Source organism: Bufo bufo, chromosome 4 (assembly GCF_905171765.1).
Source record: "Bufo bufo chromosome 4, aBufBuf1.1, whole genome shotgun sequence".
Classification (NCBI taxonomy): domain Eukaryota; kingdom Metazoa; phylum Chordata; class Amphibia; order Anura; family Bufonidae; genus Bufo; species Bufo bufo.
In genome coordinates this window covers 52003650-52022931 of record NC_053392.1, presented here as the reverse complement: position 1 = coordinate 52022931, position 19282 = coordinate 52003650, and the positions used below count along the sequence as shown (strand labels likewise).

The 19282-nt window shown below is 43.3% G+C and overlaps 1 protein-coding gene across 1 annotated transcript in view; it reads right to left on the bottom strand.

The window, feature by feature from the left end:
* RHAG (Rh associated glycoprotein) overlaps positions 1-19282 on the bottom strand; it is a 112127-nt gene that overhangs the window by 31071 nt on the left and 61774 nt on the right. Inside the window, exons 3-4 of the mRNA XM_040427227.1 lie at positions 3627-3774; positions 2321-2468 (exon numbers count right to left, since the gene is read on the bottom strand). Of these exons, the coding sequence (XP_040283161.1) occupies positions 2321-2468; positions 3627-3774 (296 nt within the window). The remainder of the gene's footprint in view (positions 1-2320; positions 2469-3626; positions 3775-19282) is intronic.

Here is a 19282-nt window from a genome sequence, read left to right as displayed (position 1 = left end):
CATTCCCTCCCCCCCTGTGTGTGTGTGTACGCGACCGTTACAACAGTGTAGGACTTACACCTCAGTGGTGCTCCACACAGGCTGATCCACGGATCTGTCAGCAGATTTGTACCTATGACACTGGCTGACCTGTGTCATGGGCGCTTGGCAGCTGAAGGCATCTGTGTTGGTCCCATGTTCATATGTGCCCGCATTACTGTGAAAAATGAAGCTTTAATATATGCAAATGAGCCTCTAGGAGCAATGGGAGCTTTGCCATTACACCCAGATACTCTGCTGCACCCTCTCCAATTTGAAGTATAGGGCCAGACAAGATTATGTTTACACTCTCTGGCCCTGTCAGTCAAAGTGCAGAGGGCGCGGCAGTTGCAGAGAGAGCAGAGCCTTTAGGTGTAATGGCAACTACCCCATTGCTCCTAGAATCTAATGTGCATACATTAAAACTTCATTTTTCTCAGCAATGTGATTTGGGGGTAGTATCTTTCCTTGGGGAGAGAGCGCCTTAATCGGCGTGAGGAGACTTATAGGCCATACAGGCTCCTCTGGAATTCTGAAAAGAAAGGGATGCAAATAAGCTCTTAACAAGCTCTGCCCCTAGTGCCACCAGATGTAAGGCAGCGATCCGACAAGTCAATGTTCAAACTGTTAAATAGACCTTGAGACATGACATTAAATAAGTCAGCACCTCATCTGCAGACAGCTATTTAGAGGTGATTGCCCCTCATCAGTGCAGAGCACCGACATCCTCTGACTTAGGCCTCTCACCCATTTAAGCCAGTACTCTCTGCTCTGCACTGATGAGGGGCAATCACCCCAAAACAGCTTTCTGCAGATGAGGTGTTGGCCTATTTAATATCCTAGTCATATCTCAAGGCCTATTTATAGGGTCGAACATTGACTTATAGTATAGCGACCTTACATCTGGTGGCATTAGAGGCAGAGCTTGTTAAGAGCTCATTTGCATCCCATTCTTCTCAGCAATGCGGGCACATATGAACATGGGACCAACACAGATGCCTTTGGCTGCCAAGCGCACATGCAACGGGTCAGCCAGTTACGAATCTGTCGACAGATGCCCTTTAATGCACATGAAAAAGTAATTTATTTTTATATTTTCCTTCTTTGAAGGTTGAAAGCATCATATTATTGATGTCATTGAATCTCTTTCATCAATGTATGATGAAAGGTTATGTAATTATCCAATACGCTTTCTGTTTCCTTCTTCGCCATTCTCAGAATCTCTGCCTGCAGTCATTAAATAAGAATGCGATGATTGCACAGATGCACCACTACTCTGATAACTGCACTGTAAGGAGCCATGGACCTGTGTGTCCACCACATGGCCAGGACAGGTTTCATGCTCTGAGAGTAAAGAATCAAGGTTCCAAATGAACAACTGCAGGCAAAGATCTTGAACACTGTGAGAAATAGTTGCAGAAAGAATCTTGGGAAATGTAATAACTTTTCATTATATAACGAATCTGACTTTATTTGTTAACGTCTTATATGGTCAGTAAATGGTTAGTGACTGGCCTGTTAGGCCTGACAAAATACTACCATTAACTGGAGTAGTCACAGCAATTTCGGGCAATTGTTCAAATAATCCAAGTACAAAACAACCAGAGCAAGAGGGCTCCAAAGGAATGAAAAATAATCTAAAACTTTACTTTCATTCAAGTCAGTTAATACAAACTGTTATAACTGGTATATTAGGACAGATCATCCAGATGTTAATATAAAATAAAATCTAAAATTTTAATAAACTTCTAGTTAGCTAGTAGAATCGCTGTGGAAATACTTTGCTCCTTTTTACTTAATGTTTTACTAGGACATTCTGTTTAGTAGATATACCTACAAATCCTGAAAGTCAAGTTTAGCAAAGACTGACATCTAATGGCAATGCTAAGAAGCAACAACTTTAAAGAGGTTGTCCATGTCTACAGATATTTCTCTGCATATATCATTAATATCAGATTAGTGGGGGTCCGACACCCGGCACCTCCACCGATCAGCAATTTTGACCAGCAATGGCTATACACAGCTGGAAGCAGAAGGCTCTGTAATCTCTGTAGTTTCTGGTACTTGTGTACTGCAGCTCAGCTCCATTTCACTTGAATGGCTGAACCCATACATTTTGGTAGGACCAATTGACCATCTAATGTGTATTGGGGAGTTTTGACTTTCCCTGAGTGGCAGATGTCTCAGGAATAAAGGATTGGGTTGTTGGATTTCAACATGTCCAATACTCTTGGAGGTGTCTGGCAGTGGCCTTCTCCTCATTTAGGACAACACATGTATGAACTGCTGACCTTTTCCTTACCAATCATCGCAAATAAATCTGAGTGATAAACAGAGCCTTCATGTTCATGTCCATTTTTCAGCCCAGATCGATACAGAACAGCTGAAGCAGCCAATCCGAAATATGCTCCAAATGCGTGAATGACCATAGATGCACCAACATCTGTAGCCTGTAATAGAACAAGGGAATGCCACTGTTACACATAGTGCATTACATACTGTATATTATACTGATCATGACGAATAGACTGTGTTGTACTCCACAATTTTGCAGCCTTCAGAGCTCAAACCTTGCAGTGCAATGGCTAAATGTGTACCCAGAGGTCTCTCTAGTAATTCGATTGTAAGTGTAATTTTTACACATTAATGTAAAAGACTATGTATCATAGAGGTTTAGATATTTAGTATTAATTGGAAAATTATATATAAAATTATATAGGCACAAATACCCCTTCATCCTAAAAAAATGAAGGTAGTACTTCATCCAAATCTATCCATCCAAACAATGATGGTACAGATAATACTTCCTTTTTGCCTCTCCATATAAATGATGACAGTATAGCTACAGGGTGGCCCACGAAAAAGTAGTCCGCCTCCAGTGATAAGATGACAAGTTGAACGAGCAAGTGAATTACCCACAAGTCACAAAAGATGCTGAAAGTGGCCTCCATTTAGGTCTCTACATCTTTGGGCACGTCGGACTATGTTGGCTGAAAAAATGTCCTGCTTTTTCCAACAAGATATGGCAACATGCCTCACCTCACAGAACTCACTGGCACGGGTTCATGAATTGTTTACGGACGAGTGGACCAGACTTGTCCACTTGCAATTTTTATCTGTGGGGAAATTTAAGACAGAAAGTGTCCACTAACAATCCACATCCCCTGGATGAACTCAAGGAGAACATCACAGGCACTATCCGCAGCAGTATAGCAGTATCCAATACTGTACAGTATATCCAATACAGAGAGGCATTCAACCATCATGGTAATGCCAAACTTTGCTTTCTTTAATTATTGCACTGTACCGTATATTACTGTGTATCTGTTACTTGTTGGGGGAGAAAGAAAGAGGTTTGTGGGGTAAAGTAAGTGGGGTAAGTGTGAGGGTGTTTACATTGTGGACCATATTTTATACTTGACAGTTTTGACCTCAGTGTAAAATTGGACAATGATCATTATTATTTAGTTTAATAAGAGATGTTGATGGCATTGGAATAAAGGCTATGACAAAACCATTCTGACTATGAGTCTGTCTCTTGGTTCATGGAGTAGAGCTAAAAGAAGTTTTATCCCATGTGCTACAAAGGAATGTAAAATAACACTTACCCCAAGGAAGGCCACAAGATGTTCATTACATGCAAATATGGTTATCTCAAATATGGCCATAATAAGCATCTGCAGTGGACTCGTCTTCCCCAGCACAGCTCCGAAAGAAATTAACACTGTAGCGGTGCTGAAGTCCGCATTTATCATACTAGAAGAGTGAAAGAGAAAAAGAAAATATAAAGCAGAAAAATATAAAGGTTATAGCTATAAGGTCACTAGAAAATGGTGTTATACTGTAAGTCCAGTTGACCCTCTTATATCTTCCAAGAAGGCTGCATCTGGTTAAGTTTCTAGCAACATTAGCTCAGATTTACTAATTTGTCTGCACCTAGAATCTGTCTAAAAAGTGGTGCTAAATTGGTGTAGCTAGGGTTTCTCCATTTTTTCCACACCCCCCCCCCCCCTAAAAAAATAAATAAAATAAAAAGGAGATTGGGCTTAATGAGAATGGTGGGGCTTTTCTGGAAACAGGCATGGCCTACAACGTACTATTTTGCACCAAAATTGCACCAAAATTCTGGTTTGTTAGACACTCTAAAGGGAGAGAGAGTGAGAGGAACTTTAACCACTTTAAATTCAGATAGAATTGTTTCAGGTCAGTATAAACTCACACACAGGATTTGGACAAATCGGATCTGAAATGAGTTTCGTTAAATATTCATCATTACTAAAGATCCATGGGTTTGGTGAACACTAGTGTAATGCATGGCCACTAAAGTGAGATATGCTCTGGCTGATAGAGAGGCTCCTGATAAGTAAGCCCCACTAAATTATATTCCTAATTTCCAGTAGGGTATACAGGCATTAACACACCAAAAACACATTACAGTAATACAAAAAAAAAATGTGTTAAAGTGACAGTCCTGGAGTAGCTGGTGTCATAATAACGTATGAAAAGAGGTCACCCTACTGATTAAATCACTATTACTATTGGACATTTGCGATTAGATAAACATTTGGCTAGGTTCTACAAATGCACTACAGAATACAACCATACAGTTAAGTGATTAAATTCTGTCTGCTTTCAGTCACCACTAGGGGGAGCTTACTGAAGACATATTCATGATAGACTTCAAGGAGAAATATATGTGGTACATCTGTTGGTAAAAACTCCCTCTACTAGCAGATGGAAGAAATTTATTTAAAGAGGACCCTTCATGTCCTCCAATGGTAGCTCTCTTTACCTTTCTGTGGGTGACATTCTGCATATTCCACCTTTGCTGTTTTTGTCTCCTAGGCCCCTCATTCATGAGCAATCAGTTCCAGAGCTCTGAGGATAATGCAATCAGCACAGACAATGTCAGAGATCTGATTCACTTCCCATTGAGAATAGACCCCCCCCCCCCCAACCTGGCCACGCCAACATATTAGAAACTGAAGCTAACGGCACCAACTGCTCTACAATGAGGGGGCCTAGGAGGAAAAAAATAACCAGCTAGAAAATCTACAGAGAGCTGGAAGGTACAACCAGGCAAAGATGGCAGCCAATGGTGGGGAATGTAACAAGCACTATTTAAAGGGTACAGTACCTATCATTTCATAAGAATTTTGACAGGTCATAGTTATGTTAGAAGCTTTTCTTGGTGAAGATTTGAGTGGTGAAAACACCAGAGATAACTGTGATTGGCTTTGCTTTGGGCTCTCCTGGGATAGAGAGGTGTGTTGGCTCATATAACTGTATTTTATAAGGATCTGTACACCACACACATGGCTCTTCAAAGAGAACCTAGCAAAGCTAATCACAAATGATCAGTTATTATAATATTATGAGTTACAGTATTATAAGTAAAAAAAATATATAACATAATTTAAAAAATCTAAAAAAATAATTTTTACATTTTCTTTTTTCTTTTTTTCTTTTTTGATTAAAAGTTCCAAAATTTGCAATTGAAACTCCAACAAACCAATACATAAAAAACATTAGAAGAGAGAACAGAAGGAAACAGGAATTGACCCTTAAGGTTACAATTAGTATCAGGTGATGACAATAGTAGAATGATGGAACTGAAAGTAGACTTCTGAAATGAGAGAGGTCATACAGAGGAATAAGTTTACGACTTATGGAAGTTTAGCAAGTGAGTTATGGACAGTCTGATGACTACCGACTGTCAATCTGTAACAAATAGATAACAAGGTGAGGAAGTGCCATAAAGTGGTAGGGATGGGATTTTCCATTTATTTTCTTTCTGCAAATACAGTATATATACACTCACCTAAAGAATTATTAGGAACACCATACTAATACGGTGTTGGACCCCCTTTTGCCTTCAGAACTGCCTTAATTCTACGTGGCATTGATTCAACAAGGTGCTGATAGTATTCTTTAGAAATGTTGGCCCATATTGATAGGATAGCATCTTGCAGTTGATGGAGATTTGAGGGATGCACATCCAGGGCACGAAGCTCCTGTTCCACCACATCCCAAAGATGCTATATTGGGTTGAGATCTGGTGACTGTGTGGGCCATTTTAGTACAGTCAACTCATTGTCATGTTCAAGAAACCAATTTGAAATGATTCGAGCTTTGTGACATGGTGCATTATCCTGCTGGAAGTAGCCATCAGAGGATGGATACATGTTCTCATTCTGTTTACGCCAAATTCGGACTCTACCATTTGAATGTCTCAACAGAAATCGAGACTCATCAGACCAGGCAACATTTTTCCAGTCTTCAACAGTCCAATTTTGGTGAGCTCGTGCAAATTGTAGCCTCTTTTTCCTATTTGTAGTGGAGATGAGTGGTACCCGGTGGGGTCTTCTGCTGTTGTAGCCCATCCGCCTCAAGGTTGTGCATGTTGTGGCTTCACAAATGCTTTGCTGCATACCTCGGTTGTAACGAGTGGTTATTTCAGTCAACGTTGCTCTTCTATCAGCTTGAATCAGTCGGCCCATTCTCCTCTGACCTCTAGCATCCACAAGGCATTTTTGCCCACAGGACTGCCGCATACTGGATGTTTTTCCCTTTTCACACCATTCTTTGTAAACCCTAGAAATGGTTGTGCGTGAAAATCCCAGTAACTGAGCAGATTGTGAAATACTCAGACCGGCCCATCTGGCACCAACAACCATGCCACGCTCAAAATTGCTTAAATCACCTTTCTTTCCCATTCTGACATTCAGTTTGGAGTTCAGGAGATTGTCTTGACCAGGACCACCCCCCCTAAATGCTTTGAAGCAACTGCCATGTAATTGGTTGACTAGATAATTGCATTAATGAGAAATAGAACAGGTGTTCCTAATAATTCTTTAGGTGAGTGTATGTATATATTATTATTATTTTTTTTTTTTATCTAAGATTAATATTCCAGATTAAGATTATAGTCTCCAGTCTTTAGGCACAGATTGATGTATGATCTATATAGGGTTGTCACAATACGATAATTTTGATTCTATTTCGATACCATAAAAAAGTATTGCGATACTCGATACCACACGGAAAAGATAAAACTGAAAAAAGCTGTGTGCATTCCGCATTTTATGGAACATCTGGCCCATAATAGAATAGTCCTATCCTATTGTTTTGGGGGGGACAAGGTGACAAAAAAAATGGCAAATTGTCATACCCGTAGTTCGGACTTTTTCTAACATGGCGATACCTAATATGTTTATTTTTTATTTTTTACTTATATTATATGTAAAATTGGGAAAGGGGGGTGATTTTAAACTTTTAATAGTTTGATGTTTTTTTAAACTTTTTTTTACTAGAGATCAATTAGGGTGAATAGGATTTTACACTGTCCCTGCTGCCCTGGGCTTGGTGCATGCAGCAGCAGGGAGCTTACCATGGCAGCCATGGTGTCTTCAGTAGCGTCCTGGCTGCCATGGTAACTGACGGAAACCCCGCTATTTCACTGCTGGGGCTCTGATCGGAAGCTGCCAATAATGCAAATACTGAGGAGGGGGGAGCCTGCGGCCACTGCACCACCAATGAATATAATAAACATTATTATAACACTGGTGAGGAGGGGAGAGGCTGTTAACACTGCGTCACCAATGAATATAATTAACATTATTATCATACTGAGGAGGAGAGGAGGGGCTCTGGCCACTGCGCCACCAATTCGCATAATTAACCCCTAAATACAAATGTGGGAGGTGGGTGCCGGCTCTATTACACAGCCAACCCCGTCATTCAAGCCCTCCTTTGACCGCCATTGTACATATAGGTCGGAAGTTGTCTTTAAAGGAAATGTTATCTGAAACTGACCAATTTAACCCCTTCCCGACACATGACATAATAGTACGTCATGGCAACAAGTGACTTCCCGCATTTGGATGTACTATTACGTCATGATGATCGGGTGGGCACCTGAGCGGTAAGCCCCGATCACTGCAGGGGCCTGGCAGTCACTGATAGCCGGGCCCCTGCTGACTGCGGCATAGAAGGGGTTTGCAGTTGGTGAGGGAGCCCATCGGGTCCCAGCACTGCTGTGGCGGGGACCCGATAGGTGACAAGGCAGCCCAATGCCGTGCAGAGGCTGCCCAATGCCTTGCATGGCATCGGGACCTGCCTTCTATGGGTGCCTAGGAGATCCAGGCCCATGCTCGTCTCCTAGCAACCTGTTAGTGTATTACTCAGTGTAATACACTAACAGGCAATGCATCACAAAACAGATGCATTGTAATGCATTGCAGAGGGGATCAAACCCCCAAAAGTTGAAGTCCTACAGTGGGACAAAAATAAAGTAAAAAAATGTGTTTTTAATAAAAAAAGTAAATAAAAAAGAAAAAACACCCCTTTCCCCAGATTTTATAATAAAAAATAGAATAAAAACGAAAAAACACACATATTAGGTATCGCCGCATCTGTAACGACTGGCTCTATAAATATATCACATAATCCACCCCGTCTGATAAACACTGTAAAAAAATGTTAAATAAAAACATAAAAAAAAAATATATTTTTGTCACCTTACATCCCAAAAAGTGCAACAAGCGATCAAAAATGTGTATGCCCCCAAAATGGTACCAATAAAACCTTCACCTCATCCCGAAAAAAATGACATCCTACCTAAGACAATCGGTCAAAAAATGTAAAAAAACTACACCTCTCAGACTATGGAGACACTAAAACATTTATTTTTTTTTTCAAAAAAGCTATTATTGTATTAAAGTGAAATAAATAAATATTAGGTAACATCGCGTCAAAAACAACCAGCTCTATAAAAATATCACATGACCTAACATCGTAAAAAATAAAAACAGTGCCAAAAAAGCCATTTTTTGTCACCTAGCATCACAAAAAGTGCAACAACAAGTGATCAAAAAGGCATATGCCCCCCAAAATAGTATGAATCAAACAGTCACCTCATCCCTCAAAAAATAAAACCCTACCTAAGACAATCGGCCAAAAAATTAAAAAGCTATGGCTCTCAGACTATGGAGCCATTAAAACATAATTTTTGGGGTTTCATAAAAACTGTGCCAAAACAACCAATTTTTTGGTCACCTTGCCCCATAAAGTGTAATAATGAATGATCAAAAAAATCATATGTACCCGAAAATTATACCAATAAAAACTTCAACTCTTCTTGAAAAAAATAAGCCCCTGCACAAGACGATTGGCGAAAAAATATAAAAATATGGCGTTTAGAAAATGGAGACACAAAAACATATTTTTTTTTTCAAAAATGCTTTATCATGTAAAACTGAAACAAACAAATAAAGTAGACATATTTGTTATCATTGCATCCGTAACAACCTGCTCTATAAAAATAGCACATGATCTAACCTGTCAGATGAACGTTGTGAAAAACAAAAAATAAAAATGGTGTCAAAACTTTCATCACAAAAAACGTAATATAGAGTAACTAAAAATCATATGTACCCTAAAATAGTACCCATAAAACTGTTAATTTATCCTGTAGTTTCCAAAATGGGGTCACTATTGGGACTATCGACTGTAGGGGTGCATCAGGGGGACTTCAAATGGGTCATGGTGTCTAAGAACCAGTTCAGCAAAATCTGCCTTCCAAAAACCATACGGCGCTCCTTTTCTTATGTGCCCTGCCGTGTGCCCTTACATCATTTTACAACCACATATGGGGTGTTTCTGCAAACCACAGAATCAGGGTAATAAACATTGAGTTTTGTTTGGCTGTTAACCCTCGATGTGTTAAAGAAAAAATTGATTAAAATGGAAAAATTGCCCAAAAAGTGAAATTTAGACATTTCTTCTCCATTTTCCTTCAATTTGTGTGGAACACCTAAAGGGTTACCAGGTTTGTAAAATCAGTTTTGAGTAACTTTAAGGGGTGTAGTTTCTACAATGGGGTAATTTATGGGGGTTTCTACTATGCAAGCCCCACAAGGCGACTTCAGAACTGAACTGGTCTTTAAAAAGTTGGTTTTTGAAATTTTCTTAACATTTTCAAGATTTGTTTCTAAAATTCTAAGCCTTCTAACGTCCTAATAAAAATAAAATTACATTTACGAAATGATGCCAACATAAAGTAGACATATGGGGAATGTTAAGTAATAAATATTTTATGAGGTATCACATTCTGTTTTAAAAGCAGAGAAATTGAAATTTTGAAAATTGCAAATTTTTCAAAATGTTTGGTAAATTTGGGATTTTTTCATAAATAAAGGGGCAAAAAAATTGACTTAAATTTATGTCATGAAATACAATCTGTCACGAGAAAACAATCTCAGAATGGCTTGGATAAATTACATAGTTACATAGTCACATAGTTGATACGGTTAAAAAAAGACATAAGTCCATCAAGTTCAACCAAGGGACCCAGAAGGAAGTGAGACTCACATTTTTACACGTTTTCATAAGTATTAATATTGTTTACTTTCAAGAATTCTTCTAAACCCTTTTTCAAACTGTCCACTGTTCCTGCTGTGACCAAGTCCTGAAGAAGTCTATTCCACAGATTCACAGTTCTTACGGTAAAGAAGTTTTGACGCTTCTGGAGACTGAACTTTTTCTTCTCCAGTCGGAGGCAGTCCCCCCTTTGTCTTTTGAGGGCATTTTACATGGAACAGTTTTTCACCGTATTTGTTGTATGGCCCATTTATATATTTGCATAGATTAATCATATCCCCCCTTAGACGTATCTTCTCAAGACTAAATAAATTCAATTATTTTAATCTTTCTTCATAACTGAGACCCTCCATGCCCCTTATCAGTTTAGTCGCTCTCCTCTGTACTTTTTCCAGCTGCAGTGTGTCCTTTCTATGGACTAGTGCCCAGAACAGGACTGCATATTCCATATGAGGCCGCACCAACGCTTTGTAAAATGGTAGTATTACATCCCTGCCCCGCGAGTCCATGCCTCGTTTAATGCATGACAATATCCTGGTGGCCCTAGAAGCAGCTGTTTGACTTTGTATGCTGGTATTTAATCTATGATCTACAAGGACACCCAAATCCTTCACTATAAGTGATTCTCCCAGTGCTACATCACCTAGGACATATGAAGCATAGAGATTATTACTACCAAGATGCATAACTTTACATTTATCCACATTGAACCTCATTTGCCAAGTTGATGCCCAATCACTCAGAGTGTTCAAGTCAGCTTGTAGTTTGTGTACATCTTCCATAGACTGTACAGTAGTACATAGTTTGGTGTCATCTGCAAAAATAGAAATGGTGCTATTAATCCCATCCTCGATATCGATAATAGAGGGCCCAGCACTGAACCTTGGGATCACCACTTATAACCCAGGACCATTCTGAATAAGAATCTTTGACCACAACTCTCTGGACATGGTCCTTCAGCCAGGTTTCAATCCAATTACAAACTATACTTTCCAAGCCTATAGACCTTACTTTTAGGGATGAGCGAACCCGAACTGTATAGTTCGGGTACGTACCGAATTTTGGGGTGTCCGTGACACGGACCCGAACCGAACATTTTCGTAAAAGTCCGTGTTCGGGTTCGGTGTTCGGCGCTTTCTTGGCGCTTTTTGAAAGGCTGCAAAGCAGCCAATCAACAAGCGTCATACTACTTGGCCCAAGAGGCCATCACAGCCATGCCTACTATTGGCATGGCTGTGATTGGCCAGTGCAGCATGTGACCCAGCCTCTATTTAAGCTGGAGTCACGTAGCGCCGCACATCACACTGCTATGATCAGTGTAGGGAGGGGTTGCACCTGCGACGTTAGGGCGAGATTAGGCAGATTAACTCCTCCAAAAGACTTCATTCTGTGATCGATCTGCAGCTGTGGATCATTGAAGTGCTATTATTGACTTGCTCACTTTTTTGAGGCTGCCCAGAGCGTTTTTAGATCACTTTTTTTCTGGGGTGATCGGCGGCCATTTTGTGACTTGTGGTGCGCCAGCACAAGCTATCACCAAGTGTATTTAACCATCAATAGTGTGGTTATTTTGTGCTATATCCTACATCAGCTGCAGGCTGAGCCTGTGTCACCCAAGTGCATTTAACCATCAACAGTCTGATTTTTTTTTGCCCATATACTACATCTGGTGCAGGCTGAGCCTGTGTCACCCAAGTGCATTTAACCATCAACAGTGTGGTTATTTTTTGGCCATATATTACATCAGGGGCAAGTTGAGCCTGTCACCCAGCGCCTAAAAAATAGACCTGACATTTCTATTCAACCAAATCTGTACTGTTTTAGCTGGTCAAGTTATTTGTAGTGACCGTAAAAGCACACTTTTTTTTCTGGGTTGAAAAACCATTTCCAAATTTGCCATTCTCAAAATAACTAGTTTCTGGTATTTGAGGCCTACTTGAAATCTATCCCAAAAAGAATATCTTACATTGAAGGTACTGATAGTGTCATTCAGAAAAACCTAAGACACACGCTAGCGTGCTGATAGAAGTCTGATTCTGTGATTAAACCTATACCTGTCACACAGCGCAAAAAAAAACAGGCCTCACATTTCTATTCAAGCAAATCTGTACTGTTTTAGCTGGTCAAGTTATTTGTAGTGACCGTAAAAGCACATTTTTTGTTCTGGGTTGAAAAACTATTCCCAAATTTGCCATTCTCAAAATAACTAGTTTCTGCTATATGAGGCCTACTTGAAATCTATCCCAAAAAGGATATCTTACATTGAAGGTGCTGATAGTGTCATTCAGAAAAACCTAAGACACAAGCTACCGTGCAGATAGAAGTCTAATTCTGTGATTAAACCTATACCTGTCACACAGCGCAAAAAAAAACAGGCCTCACATTTCTATTCAACCAAATCTGTACTGTTTTAGCTGGTCAAGTTATTTGTAGTGACCGTAAAAGCACATTTTTTGTTCTGGGTTAAAAAACTATTCCCAAATTTGCCATTCTCAAAATAACTAGTTTCTGCTATATGAGGCCTACTTGAAATCTATCCCAAAAAGGATATCTTACATTGAAGGTGCTGATAGTGTCATTCAGAAAAACCTAACACACACGCTACCGTGCAGATAGAAGTCTAATTCTGTGATTAAACCTATACCTGTCACACAGCGCAAAAAAAAAACAGGCCTCAAATTCTATTCAACCAAATCTGTACTGTTTTAGCTGGTCAAGTTATTTGTAGTGACCGTAAAAGCAGACTTTTTGTTCTGGGTTGAAAAACTATTCCCAAATTTGCCATTCTCAAAATTGTGGTGAACGGGAACAATGAGGAAAACATCTAATAAGGGACGCGGACGTGGACATGGTCGTGGTGGTGTTAGTGGACCCTCTGGTGCTGGGAGAGGACGTGGCCGTTCTGCCACAGCCACACGTCCTAGTGAACCAACTACCTCAGGTCCCAGTAGCCAGCAGAATTTACAGCGATATTTGGTGGGGCCCAATGCCGTTCTAAGGATGAAAAGGCCTGAGCAGGTACAGGCATTAGTCAATTGGGTGGCCGACAGTGGATCCAGCACGTTCACATTATCTCCCACCCAGTCTTCTGCAGAAAGCGCACAGATGGCGCAATTAAAACCAAGCCCATCGGTCTGTCACATCACCCCCATGCATATCAGGGAAACTGTCTGAGCCTCAAGTTATGCAGCAGTCTCTTATGCTGTTTGAAGACTCTGCTGCCAGGGTTTCCCAAGGGCATCCACCTAGCCCTTCCCCAGGGGTGGAAGAGATAGAATGCACTAACGCACAACCACTTATTTTTCCTGATGATGAGGACATGGGAATACCACCTCAGCACGTCTCTGATGATGACGAAACACAGGTGCCAACTGCTGCGTCTTTCTGCAGTGTGCAGACTGAACAGGAGGTCAGGGATCAAGACTGGGTGGAAGACGATGCAGGGGACGATGAGGTCCTAGACCCCACATGGAATGAAGGTCGTGCCACTGACTTTCACAGTTCGGAGGAAGAGGCAGTGGTGAGACCGAGCCAACAGCGTAGCAAAAGAGGGAGCAGTGGGCAAAATCAGAACACCCGCCGCCAAGAGACTCCGCCTGCTACTGACCGCCGCCATCTGGGACCGAGCACCCCAAAGGCAGCTTCAAGGAGTTCCCTGGCATGGCACTTCTTCAAACAATGTGCTGACGACAAGACCCGAGTGGTTTGCACGCTGTGCCATCAGAGCCTGAAGCGAGGCATTAACGTTCTGAACCTTAGCACAACCTGCATGACCAGGCACCTGCATGCAAAGCATGAACTGCAGTGGAGTAAACACCTTAAAAACAAGGAAGTCACTCAGGCTCCCCCTGCTACCTCTTCTGCTGCTGCCGCCTCGGCCTCTTCTGCTGCTGCCGCCGCCTCGGCCTCTTCCTCCACCTCTGGAGGAACGTTGGCACCTGCCGCCCAGCAAACATGGGATGTACCACCAACACCACCACCTGCGTCACCAAGCATCTCAACCATGTCACACGACAGCGTTCAGCTCTCCATCTCACAAACATTTGAGAGAAAGCGTAAATTCCCACCTAGCCAACCTCGATCCCTGGCCCTGAATGCCAGCATTTCTAAACTACTGGCCTATGAAATGCTGTCATTTAGGCTGGTGGACACACACAGCTTCAAACAGCTCATGTCGCTTGCTGTCCCACAGTATGTTGTTCCCAGCCGGCACTACTTCTCCAAGAGAGCCGTGCCTTCCCTGCACAACCAAGTGTCCGATAAAATCAAGTGTGCACTGCGCAACGCCATCTGTGGCAAGGTCCACCTAACCACAGATACGTGGACCAGTAAGCACGGCCAGGGACGCTATATCTCCCTAACTGCACACTGGGTAAATGTAGTGGCGGCTGGGCCCCAGGCGGAGAGCTGTTTGGCGCACGTCCTTCCGCCGCCAAGGATCGCAGGGCAACATTCTTTGCCTCCTGTCTCCTCCTCCTCCTACTCAGCTTCCTCCTCCTCTTCTTCCACCTGCTCATCCAGTCAGCCACACACCTTCACCACCAACTTCAGCACAGCCCGGGGTAAACGTCAGCAGGCCGTTCTGAAACTCATATGTTTGGGGGACAGGCCCCACACCGCACAGGAGTTGTGGCGGGGTATAGAACAACAGACCGACGAGTGGTTGCTGCCGGTGAGCCTCAAGCCCGGCCTGGTGGTGTGCGATAATGGGCGAAATCTCGTTGCAGCTCTGGGACTAGCCGGTTTGACGCACATCCCTTGCCTGGCGCATGTGCTGAATTTGGTGGTGCAGAAGTTCATTCGCAACTACCCCGACATGTCAGAGCTGCTGCATAAAGTGCGGGCCGTCTGTTCGCGCTTCCGGCGTTCACACCCTGCCGCTGCTCGCCTGTCTGCGCTACAGCGTAACTTCGGCCTTCCCGCTCACCGCCTCATATGCGACGTACCCACCAGGTGGAACTCCACCTTACATATGCTGGACAGACTGTGCGAGCAGCAGCAGGCCATAGTGGAGTTTCAGCTGCAGCACGCACGGGTCAGTCGCACTGCGGATCAGACCCACTTCACCACCAATGACTGGGCCTCCATGCGAGACCTGTGTGCCCTGTTGCACTGTTTCGAGTACTCCACCAACATGGCCAGTGGCGATGACGCCGTTATCAGCGTTACAATACCACTTCTATGTCTCCTTGAGAAAACACTTAGGGCGATGATGGAAGAGGAGGTGGCCCAGGAGGAAGAGGGGTCATTTTTAGCACTTTCAGGCCAGTCTCTTCGAAGTGACTCAGAGGGAGGTTTTTTGCAACACCAGAGGCCAGGTACAAATGTGGCCAGACAGGGCCCACTACTGGAGGACGAGGAGGACGAGGATGAGGAGGAGGTGGAGGAGGATGAGGATGAAGCATGTTCACAGCGGGGTGGCACCCAAAGCAGCTCAGGCCCATCACTGGTGCGTGGCTGGGGGGAAACACAGGACGATGACGATACGCCTCCCACAGAGGACAGCTTGTCCTTACCTCTGGGCAGCCTGGCACACATGAGCGACTACATGCTGCAGTGCCTGCGCAACGACAGCAGAGTTGCCCACATTTTAACGTGTGCGGACTACTGGGTTGCCACCCTGCTGGATCCCCGGTACAAAGACAATGTGCCCACCTTACTTCCCACACTGGAGCGTGATAGGAAGATGCGCGACTACAAGTGCACGTTGGTAGACGCGCTACTGAGAGCATTCCCAAATGTCACAGGGGAACCAGTGGAAGCCCAAGGCGAAGGCAGAGGACGCCAACGCAGCTGTGTCACGGCCAGCTCCTCTGAGGGCAGGGTTAGCATGGCAGAGATGTGGAAAAGTTTTGTCACCACGCCACAGCTAACTGCACCACCACCTGATACGGAACGTGTTAGCAGGAGGCAACATTTCACTAACATGGTGGAACAGTACCTGTGCACACCCCTCCACGTACTGACTGATGGTTCGGCCACATTCAACTTCTGGGTCTCCAAATTGTCCACGTGGCCAGAGCTAGCCTTTTATTCCTTGGAGGTGCTGGCCTGCCCGGCGGCCAGCGTTTTGTCTGAACGTGTATTTAGCACGGCAGGGGGCGTCATTACAGACAAACGCAGCCGCCTGTCTACAGCCAATGTGGACAAGCTGACGTTCATAAAAATGAACCAGGCATGGATCCCACAGGACCTGTCCATCCCTTGTGCAGATTAGATATTAACTACCTCCCCTTAACAATATATTATTCTACTCCAGGGCACTTCCTCATTCAATACTATTTTTAATTTCATTTTATCATTATATTGCGGGGCAACCCAAAGTTGAATGAACCTCTCCTCTGTCTGGGTGCTGGGGCCTAAATGTGTGACAGTGGCCTGTTCCAGTGGTGGGTGACGTGAAGCCTGATTCTCTGCTATGACATGAAGACATATTCTGCGCTGACATAAGGCCAGATTCTCTGTTACGGGACCTCTCTCCTCTGCCTGGGTGCCTGGGCCTATATGTGTGACAGTGGCCTGTTCCAGTGGTGGGTGACGTGAAGCCTGATTCTCTGCTATGACATGAAGACAGATTCTGCGCTGACATAAGGCCAGATTCTCTGTTACGGGACCGCTCTCCTCTGTCTGGGTGCCGGGGCCTAAATGTGTGACAGTGGCCTGTTCCAGTGGTGGGTGACGTGAAGCCTGATTCTCTGCTATGACATGAATACAGATTCTGCGCTGACATAAGGCCAGATTCTCTGTTACGGGACCTCTCTCCTCTGCCTGAGTGCCTGGGCCTAAATGTGTGACAGTGGCCTGTTCCAGTGGTGGGTGACGTGAAGCCTGATTCTCTGCTATGACATGAAGACAGATTCTGCGCTGACATAAGGCCAGATTCTCTGTTACGGGACCTCTCTCCTCTGCCTGGGTGCCTGGGCCTAAATGTGTGACAGTGGCCTGTTCCAGTGGTGGGTGACGTGAAGCCTGATTCTCTGCTATGACATGAAGACAGATTCTGCGCTGACATAAGGCCAGATTCTCTGTTACGGGACCTCTCTCCTCTGCCTGGGTGCCTGGGCCTAAATGTTTGACAGTGGCCTGTTCCAGTGGTGGGTGACGTGAAGCCTGATTCTCTGCTATGACATGATGACAGATTCTGCGCTGACATAAGGCCAGATTCTCTGTTACGGGACCTCTCTCCTCTGCCTGGGTGCCTGGGCCTAAATGTTTGACAGTGGCCTGTTCCAGTGGTGGGTGACGTGAAGCCTGATTCTCTGCTATGACATGAAGACAGATTCTGTGCTGACATCAGGCCAGATTCTCTGTTACGGGACCTCTCTCCTCTGCCTGGGTGCCAGGGCCTAAATGTGAGACAGTGGCCTGTTCCAGTGGTGGGTGACGTGAAGCCTGATTCTCTGCTATGACATGAAGACTGATTCTGCGCTGACATGAAGCCAGATTCTCTGCTATGGCATGAAGAGACTGATTCTCTGCTGACATGAAGCCAGATTCTTTGCTATGGCATGAAGAGACTGATTCTCTGCTGACGTGAAGCCAGATTCTCTGCTATGGGACCTCTGTCCAATTGATATTGGTTCATTTTTATTTTTTTTATTTTTATTTTAATTCATTTCCCTATCCACATTTGTTTGCAGGGGATTTACCTACATGTTGCTGCCTTTTGCAGCCCTCTAGCTCTTTCCTGGGCTGTTTTACAGCCTTTTTAGTGCCCAAAAGTTCGGGTCCCCATTGACTTCAATGGGGTTCGGGTTCGGGACGAAGTTCGGATCGGGTTCGGATCCCGAACCCGAACATTTCCGGGAAGTTCGGCCGAACTTCTCGAACCCGAACATCCAGGTGTTCGCTCAACTCTACTTCCTTTACCTATTAAATGTCTATGAGGGACAGTATCAAAAGCCTTTGCAAAATCCAGAAACACTACATCCACAGCCACCCCTCTGTCCAGGCTACTACTCACCTCCTCATAAAAACAAATCAGGTTAGTCTGACAACTTCTGTCCTTGGTAAACCCATGTTGGTTATCACTTATAATATCATTTACAGTCACATACTCCTGTATATAGTCCCTTAAGAGTCCCTCAAACATTTCTACCACAACAGACGTTAAACTAACTGATCTATAATTACCTGTGGAGGACCTAGATCCTTTTTTGAATTTGGGCACCACATTTGCCTTGCGCCAATCACTTGGCACTGTACCAGTACCTAGAGAATCTTTAAACATTATAAACAGGGGCACAGCAATGACTGAGCTGAGCTCTTTAAGCACTGGACCGGAGCCTTGTTCACATTTACCTTATTTAACTTATCTTGGAACATATATACAGTTAGCCAATTGAGTATATTAGTGGATGTACTAACAGCCCCAGCACCACAGATATCTCCTTTCTCTTCCTTTGTATACAGGGAGTGCAGAATTATTAGGCAAGTTGTATTTTTGAGGATAAATTTTATTATTGAACAACAACCATGTTCTCAATGAACCCAAAAAACTCATTAATATCAAAGCTGAATATTTTTGGAAGTAGTTTTTAGTTTGTTTTTAGTTTTAGCTATTTTAGGGGGATATCTGTGTGTGCAGGTGACTATTACTGTGCATAATTATTAGGCAACTTAACAAAAAACAAATATATACCCATTTCAATTATTTATTTTTACCAGTGAAACCAATATAACATCTCAACATTCACAAATATACATTTCTGACATTCAAAAACAAAACAAAAACAAATCAGTGACCAATATAGCCACCTTTCTTTGCAAGGACACTCAAAAGCCTGCCATCCATGGATTCTGTCAGTGTTTTGATCTGTTCACCATCAACATTGCGTGCAGCAGCAACCACAGCCTCCCAGACACTGTTCAGAGAGGTGTACTG